Consider the following 10,355-nt stretch of genomic DNA (forward strand, 5'->3'; position numbering starts at 1 on the left):
GGTCCTCTTCCTAAGCCTTGACTCTACTGTACTTTTTTGTTCCTCTTCTGTAAAGTTTGTGTTGCGATAAAGTCATGCCATATCTCAGCGACTTCTGAAGTGTCATTTCTTCAGCGAGCAATTTGTTCGAGTGGGTGCAAACTGTCAAGGGAAGCGTGCGCTGCAGCGTTAACTACCAGCTGGTGGAGAGAGAGAGAGAGAGGATGAGTGTAACAGAGTAAAAAAGAGAGAGGGAAAGCATAATGAAGGGTCCTGCACTTCCTCAAAGAGAATCACCAGCCTTAGTCAATTTGGGTCTGTTTTAGCTGCTCTAACATACACAGACACATACACACACACACACACACACATAAAAACAGCACTACAGCAGGTTTTAAGTGTTAAGTGCTGACTGGGCTCATCCACACACTCACAGGTTTGACTTTCAGATTTAACAGGTTTAACACTTTCAGATATATCAATCAACTCTCCACAGTGCAAAAAAGGAATCTCAAGAGAGTGAAAAAGTTTTGTTTCTGAGAAATGAGTCTTTTTCTTTGTCTAAAAAGAAAAATAACTTGGAAGAAACGCTAAGTGGACTAATTTTGTCTTAATAAGCCATTCCAGCTAATATTGCTTGCTAATATTGAATTAGCTTGATTGAACCAGTAAAGAGTTACCACAAGGGTTTGCCTAATACTCAGCAGGGGAACAGATTATTTTCCTGATTTTAACAGTAATACCACTCGCACAACTTTCACTTTAAGAGGAAGTAGTCTGATCCCAGTGTTGGAAATGAAGCAGCTGGTTAGTTTTTCATTGTTTTAATAAAAACGCTTCTAGTGCCTCCATTTAAGATAAAGACACTGCTTTTTATTCTGCTGTTTGAAGAAATTGTGTCTAATTGTAAGATTTGTTTTTGCTAATTAATAATCTTAGAAGCTACACATTCTTAAATTTAACTCAATGAAGTGACCAAAATACAGATTTTAAGAAAGCCTATCTGAAATAACTGAATATTCATTGCTTCTAATGAGCACAACTTGCTTACATTTTTTAAATCTTTTCTAGTTTTAAGTCCCATTACAGTCTTTCAGTGTCTAGATTTTTTATGTTAGTTTTAAGAATTTTAGCTCAGCAAAATTGGCCCCCATCACTGCATTGGAAGATTTTTTGCTCAATACAGGAAAGTATGATTATATAGAGAATAATTGTGTTTTGTAACTGTCCCTGTTGCTTCCTCAGTCTTCATTCCATTTCTTGTTCCCTCATCTTCGTTTTCGCTCTCTCTGCCCTCTTCCTCCCCTGTTTCACTCCTCTAAACCCCTGTTCCCTCGTTCCTCCAGCCTTTTATCTGTGCCGCCCTCCCCGCTGTAGGGAAGCTGCATCAGACCTGTGCAGGTGGCTGATTGAGGTGTTTTACAATGGAGAATAAATCCTGCAGGGATGAGAGTGTGTGAGTGTGTGTATTTGTGTACAGTGGATAAAAAACTGCTGAGTGGCAGACACAGTTTGATTTCTGCCCACCCAGACTGATGCCCCATCACTAAAGCTTGTGGATATGAGGCTAATCATACAACCGCATGACGGATGGCCTCCTACTGTGGATACAGAGGAGGTGCTGCAATGTGTGTGTGTGTGTTTGTCACCTGAAGCAGTGTTGATGGTCCTGACAGCCTCCCTGGCACTGACTCTGTTGTTGGGGGGATAGTCAGGGACGGTGTTTTCATTGCGCCTCTCTGGCACCCGTGGGCTCACCTTGGCAGGTAGATGACTGAAAAACAGAGAGAGGGAAATGGAGAGAGAAGGGCAGGGGGAAGAAGAGAAATAGATAATGAAAAATGAAGATAGTGTGGGATTGTGGAAAGAGAAAGACTGGAGAACAGTCAGAACAATAAAATAATTTCGATTTTCTTGAAGAAAGGGTTGACAGGGGATAAGAGGAATAAGGGAAAAATAGAGTGGTGATAAACAAGATGACAACCTGTTTCTGTTTGTTTGTGTGTGTGTGTGTGTGTGTGTGTGCATGTGTATAAGCAACAGACATTTTCATCAGCAGAGATTTATGCTTTGAAACGTTGCCTGGTTACATTATGACCGCTGAGAAGTTTTACACATAATGCTGTGATACATATGGACGGTCATGAACACCGACACACACACACACACACACACACACAGCCTGACACACTAGTAACCTCATTGGCTCACCCTGATTGGCTGTGCTGCTCATCAATGGCATCCACGGCACTCTCCACAGAGCTCAGGAGAGACTGGATCTGATTGGCTGATTCCTTCAGGAGGAAACGGGTCACAAACTGCTCCACGTTGGTTCCTCGCTCATAAACCTGGGGGAAACAAAAGAAAAGCATGTTTGTGTATATCATTGATAAAACCTTGTACCATGGTCTGGGTGAATACTCGATTCTGATTGGCTGCTGGGTGTTTATTCATTAATTCCTGATGTAGGGCACCTACTAAATAGTTCCAGTGAAACTGTCATTTCACCGTAATATCCCATAAATACTATCTAATATCTCACAATACTGAGTGTAGCCCTTCAGTGTCTCATCCTCTCAACACCACAGCCCCTACACAGCCCCTCTGCACTCACTGATACTTTGTATAAGCGATCCTCCCACATCCCGTCCACTGTTCAGCTTGCTACTTCAGGCTGCAGCCGTCAGTACACATGCCCTATTGTTAGTGAAAATCTTGATATTGATTTCGGGACAATGTCATGGCTGATAGCTAGCTTGTCATGTTGTTAAAAATACTGTCAAATTTATTTATTATGGTCTTGCTAGCATAACATTAGCTCTTGTAGCTTAACTGAGCGTAGCTAGAAATATCTCCAGCTGCTTTACTGGAGTAGTGAACAACGTTTCCATTGCATTAGTAGTGGGATGATAATAATTATTCCAGGTATCAGTCAAACCCTCAGGTGTTACTATAGAAATAGTGAATGAAAATATAAATGAACACATATTTTTTTTCTTTGGCAAGTGACCATGATATAAGCAGGATAATGCCCTTTGAGGTGTCCGTTATCAGGAATTAATGGACGATGTGGAGTCCTGATGATGGACACCACGCCGGACATTATCCCGTACTTATTTGAAACTATAATTCTGTGATTCTAACAAAGGTTTTAACACCAAAATGTCCAAAAAACAGTCTCTAGAAGTTCATTTTGAATACAAAATGATAAAAGTAAAGTTGATCATGTCTTTAAACATCACAGCTCAGCCTCCTTGTTCCTCACTCTGTTCCATGTACTCCTCTGAACAGATATTTCAGCATGAATCCTTCCTTGCATCCATTTGACGGTTGAAGGGATTTTCAAGGTGGACAGGCAGCATAGTACCTTCCACTCTCTCTGATACCATCATGCCTCTCTCCTTTTCCTCACTCCCTTCCATCACTTCCTCCTCTCTCCCTCCAATTCTCCAGTTAGGACTTTGGGGCTCAAAGTTTGTTTCAGGCCTGATGTAAAGCTTAAAAACCTTTTAGCCTGAGTATAAAACCCTGTCCGTGGGGGGTTAAAAGTGCTGTTTTGGGGTTTTACTGCATATTGTTTCGGATTCAGCAGGAATAACTCAAGGCCAGTCCAAAATGTTATCCACCTTCTCTTATTAGACACAACAGCATTATGGCAAAAAAGCCTTCTGATTAAATATATTATTATTATAATATTAAATACTGATTCACATGGACAAACTAAGCTTGATAGCATAACATAACATAACATTCAACTCAAAATGTATTGCTCCATAAGTAATTCATAATTTTTATAGACATGCTTTAAATTGTCACAAATGCTGCAGTGAAACCTTGAGGAAAAATCCTTCTAGACACACAATGTACTAGTCGATGTGTCTCTTCTTTAAAGAGAGGGATGAAAAAGAAAGGGAACATCCAGCATCAAATCGAGTCCCTGAACTGCACTTCTGACGGTGTGAACATGGTGAACTGTCAGAGGAGCTGACGGTTTCAGATAAGACTGCAGTTCCTGCTTTAACTCTAATGACCTTATCACTGCCACCTTTTAATTATTTAGGGACTTGACTGTTCGCTTAAAAACACCTCCCCCGAACATCGACTGTCCAATCATAGCTTAGCAACCATAACTGGGCACAGCAGGCCTTTCCTAGCTTTGGATTTCTCCTCAGCACAAGGCAGTAGAAAGCACAATTCTTTGGTCCAGTATGTAACATTTAGGAGGATCTACTGTCAGAAATGGTATATAACAGCCACATGTATGTTTCCATTAGTGTATAATCACCTGAATATAGGAATCGTGCTTTCTTTAACTTAGAATGAGCAGTTTATATTGCGCGGGTCGCTTTCCAGTACAGTACAGTAGTCCAGAAAGGAAAAACGCCTACTTGGATGGGAAGGGTGAACACAAGAGCAAAATGACAAAGAATGTATTAAACAATGTGTTTGAGTGCTCTAATATAAGCAGCAATTGTTAGCATGTCCAGCTAACTAGCTTACTGCAAACTCTAGTAACTTAGCGTTTCTTCCAAGTCCAAGAGTTAGCAATTAAAGCTGGGGGGATTTTATTTTTTTGCATCATTGGGCAAAAAACATCCTTTCCATGTTGTAATTCAAGTGATCTGAGTCAAAACTAGACTTCTTTACCTCCTCTTGGCTCTGTTCTCAGGCCTTAGAAAACCTAGCCCATGACGGAAGGCTTTGGCCAATCACAGGTCATTTCAGGTGTGTATAAATGCAGATCCGCATGCAAGAGTGCAGCTGGTGAAAGCCTAATTCAGTGGTGGAAAATCCTGCAACTTGTGATTCCCAGTAAGTCCTTTGCCTACAAAGTTATACAGTAGCCTACACAATGTGTGTGAAAACATCCAGCTCAACACGGAGCTTCAAGCTGATTATGTTTGATGCCATTGCGCTCAGATCGGCGAAAGGCAAAGAGGCATGATGACAATCAGTGGGGAATAACTTTTGACTGGGACATTGTGTGGTGTACTATCCATGCAGCTTTTCACTGACACAAAGCTCAGCATGCTCAATTTCATTTTCCTTGTTATTTGCGGTCGCTGTGACAGTTATAATCTCCTTTGTTTCTTGGCCCTGAGGCAGTTGCCTCTGAAGCCTGGGGCCCTCTGCATTCTGGCTGTGGAGCGCTGGAGGGGCGTCTTTGAGAAGACAAGCGGCCATCGTGGGAAGAGGGACCGGGGTCTTTGCGAGGCTCACGTCGCGGATAGAAAGCCCTGTGAGACATGAGGTTTCGCAGGGCAACCCTTTCTGCCCTGCTGTGGGTTTGGTGTGAGGGGCTTAGCGGAGTGATACACAGTAGCAAAAGTTCACAACTAGCACATCTCCCTACTGCCTGTCCTGTATACTATTGATTTGGGGAATATTAAAGTTCAGCAATACATGTCAGTGTTACCTGTAACTGTCTTAACACATTAGCTAGTCTGTACTTTGTTTCTTCTTTAATATGAGTCAACATTTAAATTTTGGCCTTCTCACAAAGCTTTGGCTGAGTTAGCTAGCTACAGGTCATAAAATCTGATAGCGACAGTAGCCATTTTATCCCAAAAATACAGTCACTGTCTATAAATGAGAATCATTCTTAATCTGAAATCAAGGATCAATTCCTTAGAAACTTTGGACGAATTTCAAGTGGTAAATCTGCAGTGTGGAAACAAAGCCAGGTATAGCAAGAGTTGAAAGGCTAGTACATTAAATGGAATGGAGTCTTGTTTACCCTACTATTTCATGTCAAAATGCCTGCTGTGAAAAAGGTCTATTGACAATTCAAAGAAAGTAAACCTGCAACTTGTACATTCTGCTCATGTTTAAGGCTAAAAAAAAACTGTCCCAATAACACATGAAAACCTCACTATCAAACGGCAGGCCATAATTGACAACACACACTCCAGAGAGCGGAGTCAGTCGGTCATGTCAGCTTTACTGTCAGAAGTCACAGTGCAGTGATTCAGGGAGACAATTAAGGTTCCTGTGCAGTCAGCCATTCTCTGCTGCGCTCTAATCAAAGACAAACGCTCCCATGAGACGCAGAATCACACAGGCCGTATTGACTTCCATTATTACACTCAATGGCTTTTACTCACGTACACACACACAAAATGCATGCTTGACCGTGCAAACGCACAGACTTAAAGGAAGCTCATCTGCATCGGCTCATGTGTGGAATAATCCAGTCGGCTTGTTCTGGTTTTCAATAGCATAAAACACACATCTATCTGTAATGCAGGCAACAGAAATCACTATAATAACATCATTTAGACTCATGGTAGGCCTACCATTTTTGTTCGCCATTTTACACAAGAGGCACTGATGACTCACTAATGGCTACCATGCTGAGATTCAATTACCAATGTGGGATACACGTCTGAATAAACACAAATAGGAACTTTGGCAGTTTTCTCCAAGAGATTATGATGCATTATGAGTCCATTAAGAGTACTTAGTCATTAAATAAGAAAACGCTGATAGATTCATGATACAGCATCCCATTTATTTGCCATTTTGAGCATATGTTTTCTCCATTTAAGCGGGTTCAGCACTAACATTTATATGAATTGACACAATGAAACATACATTAAGGTCTACCCGAGTAGTGTTTGTAGAGTTTGTTTTATTTTGCACAGACTGAATGCTGGCTGTAGGAACCTGCACTGATCTGACTCACCACAACTCACTCGTTTCAGTCTCCCCTTCCATGCACGAGGGAGCAAGTATGGTGTCAACAAATCATGCAAAAAATGGTCCTATCTCGAACCAGTGTCAGGGCATCCATGGAAGGCGACCCATGGCGTATGTATGATAATGTGTATGTATGATTGCTAACCATAATTGTTGACCGCTTGACTGCTTATGTACCTGAAATCAGATCAAATTAGACAGCTCATATAACATTAGATTGGATTTTATTATAATATATATTATATTATTTTAATAATCACTGGGCAATGGTGTCACTGGAATGAATGTAGTAGTCAGACTGTAGGCATAAAAATGATTGTAGTCTCCATGATGTCGCCCATAGATTTCTGAGTCTGACTGTCACCATCTTGGCAGTCCTGACTCTGCCATCTCCTGGTTAATTAAAAAATGGGCAAAGATGTGGAGCGTGGGTGGCCCACCTGTCACTCAAAGTGGCGCACTGTGTCTTAATAAATAGCCTAATTCTCCAAGTTCAATATACTCTCAACGGCGAGTTACGGTATCACCAAATTCCCCCCCCCCCCCAGTACGGTTTCATGCACGGGGAAATGAGCTAGAGACCAAAAGTTGAGCATTTTAACATGGGGCCTTATCGAGATTCACTCGCTTTTGCAGTCAGCCTCAAGTGGCACTTTGAGGAACTGTAGTTATGGTACTTTCGCTTTGGCCTCATTTTACCGCCAAGGAGGTTACCGCTAGGTTATAGTATGCATCAAAATAAGTCAAGTAAAAAAGATCTGAGAAAATAGAGAGCTAAATATACACAAGCATTGCTTGAAAGATTCTACGATCACACACGGTAAGAGTTCTGCACATATTGGCCTTAAACTCATGAATACATACTTTCTAAGTATACTGTTGGGCAGTCTGGAAGCTACATTACAGCTCACTGTGGCTGTTCACACAGGGGGGACATCAGGCAATGTTTAGTACTTTTTAAATCCAACAACCCAACAGTCACACATGCATTCCACAGTTGCTGGCCAGTTGTGCCCAGTTTGAAAAGATTTCAACATCTGCCTCAGAGAAATGTGGAGTTAGATCTTAACTGAACTAGTGCTCTGAGCACCTGCTGCAAGTAAGCTGCTGGGCAGCTATATACCATTTATTTGGTAAGATCTTACAACTGTTCTCTACCAGACAGGGCTTCAAGATCGGGTAATAAAGCAGGACCAGTTGATACTGCGCTTCAGTGGTTCATCCTCCAAAATGTTCAGTAAATGATCAAAACCAGTCGACACACACTAAGCTTGGAGCTATTAGGATCCCTCACTTTCTGGGGACCCAGGACAGTTGCCCACTTTGCTTCTAAATAAAGAAGGAATACAGCATCAGCAGAACACCTGAACCACCGAGGATTGATTCAAAAATGGAGTGTAAGTTTATTTGTGCCTTCTAAAAACAGGTTGTGTGAAATTGTAAATTCTATTTAAAGAATTTGCTCCACAGTTCACCCCGTTTTCCTCTCCTCTCCCCTCACTTTCCACTCTCTCTCCTTCCTCGATGTGTCTATCATACCCTTTATCCCTCTGCCGAGTGTGTCCCATGAGCCAGGCTACAAAACCTGGGATAGAAAAGCTGTGATCTATAATTCACACAGATCACTGACCCAGGAGGAGATACACCGTCTCTCTTCGCTGGCTCCCCGAACACAGCCTGGTGATTAGCTACAGTGTGTATTATTGTTAGCATCTGTGGGTGTCAGTCTGCTCAGATCTGTGTGTGCATGTGGATAGCATCAAGGCAGGAGGAAGGAGTGTGTGTGTGTGAGTTGATGTGCCTGGTATCGTGTGATGATTGATGACAGAGCTCTCCAGAACTTACAAGGTTCAATATTGTAATAATAATTTTTTCACACATCACCAAAGGCTTCATTTGAAATAACACACACACAAACACACACACACACACGGGCAACACACACGGAGCTGCAATGTGCCCTGAAGTCAGTTTAAATATCAGGGTTTTTTTTTACTACAAAGTGGAGGTGACATGATTTTTATGAGATCTGAACAATTTAATCTGGTAGAAGTAATTGACCGAGCCAGCAAGGTCACAAATGTGTGTATGTGTGTGGGTGTGTGTGTACTTGTTTCAGATCTCATGTATTTTTTTCCCATCTTCTAAAGGTTAACAAAAAATCTCCTCATTATCATCCACCAACGCAAACAACCCCCCGACACACAGTCTTTTGTGAGAAGATGGCGGTGGCTGATTACAGGGGGTTGTGGAAGGTGGTAATCAGTGATTATAGAGGTTGGTCAAGTTAGGGGAAATTATTCCATCTTCAGTGTCTCAGAGGGAGATACAGAAGCTTTGTGGAGGGGTGGAGGTGACGAAGATGTAAGCCTGCAGTTTGACAGGCATGATCGGCTGATAAGGCTTGACTGCAATGCTTTCACTCAGATACAGTGTTAGGAATATTGCACCGACTGTTTCCAACCCTCACAAATGAATCACTTCTGGACAGGAAGCACTGACTGTTGGGAAAATATATCCAAACCAGCCATATAATATATATTATCAGAAAAATATTCAAGCTTCAACAGAATGCATGTTAGTGTATGAAATGAAAGAGAAATACAATTATAAAGTTGGATCATGAGGTATACTGGGCAATAGGGTTTAATCCTGGGAATACTCATTCACCGCTACTGCTGCTGCGAAGCTTCTGTAATAGACAGGCAATGTTAGATATTAAACAGCTCAAGTCTTGCCTGAAACAAGTGAAGATGGGAGCCCTTTTGTGAGTGGGACAGTACTCTCATCAAAGTGGATGGGATTTTTATGTTCCTGATGGATGAGACTGTACTGAGCCAAGAGACGAGAGACGCACTTCAGAACAGAATAACTGAGCAGAGACAGAAGAACCGTCTCAGTTTAATAAAATGACTTTGCATTTATTTATTTTTTTTTTTTTTAACCGCAAAATTGACCCGTCCTAAGCCCCGTCCCATTTTGCTCTGTCCTCTAATAACAGTTGAGCAAGCTTCAGAACCTTGGTCAACCTTTTCCTTTCCTGTACTGATATGCTACGTGCTAGGCTAGAAAAGAGAACCACATTTTGGAGATAGTTAAAAGATAAACGCAACATATATATAGCTATATCTTAAGATATCTAATGTTAGCAAAGTGCTAGCTAACTAGCTAGCTACATCTATAGTAGCTAGTTAGCTGGTTAGTTATTAGCTAGCTAACAATTAATGTAAATTAGATAGCTAGTTAGTTATCGTTTGTATTAGCTAACTTACAGTGACTATATATATATGTCCAGGGACGGCTGGTATGTATGGGCTAACAGGGCTAAGCCCCCCCCTATCTTTTACAGTAAAGATGAAAACTATTATTAAAAACCTTAGAACATATTGTTTTGAATTTTGTAGAACCTAGAGCGAAACAGCACCAAAACAGTGACAGAAAAACCCAGGATATATGATATATCTTGGGTTTTTTCCTGTGAATGGGCTAAATTTATTCAGCCCAAGCACAGTAGCGTAAGCTTCCATTCAATTGTGATTGACAGGTGTTGTGACACGCCCCTATTTGGGCTAAATTCATTCAGCCCAAACTCAGTAGCAAACTTCCATAGACGTTTGATTGACAGGTGTCCTGACACGCCCCCTTCATATGCTTCTCATTTGGGCTAATTTCATTCA

The 10,355-nt window shown here is 41.4% G+C and overlaps 1 protein-coding gene across 1 annotated transcript in view; it reads right to left on the bottom strand.

Moving 5' to 3' along the window:
• necab2 (N-terminal EF-hand calcium binding protein 2) overlaps positions 1–10,355 on the bottom strand; it is a gene marked incomplete in the record, with an annotated part of 133,244 nt that overhangs the window by 61,390 nt on the left and 61,499 nt on the right. The window contains 2 exon segments of the mRNA XM_035664951.1: positions 1,629–1,753; positions 2,191–2,327. Of these exon segments, the coding sequence (XP_035520844.1) occupies positions 1,629–1,753; positions 2,191–2,327 (262 nt within the window).

The sequence above is a fragment of the Morone saxatilis genome, unplaced genomic scaffold (genome assembly GCF_004916995.1).
Source record: "Morone saxatilis isolate NCDOM2014 unplaced genomic scaffold, NCSU_SB_2.0 Contig2, whole genome shotgun sequence".
Taxonomy (NCBI): Eukaryota; Metazoa; Chordata; class Actinopteri; family Moronidae; genus Morone; species Morone saxatilis.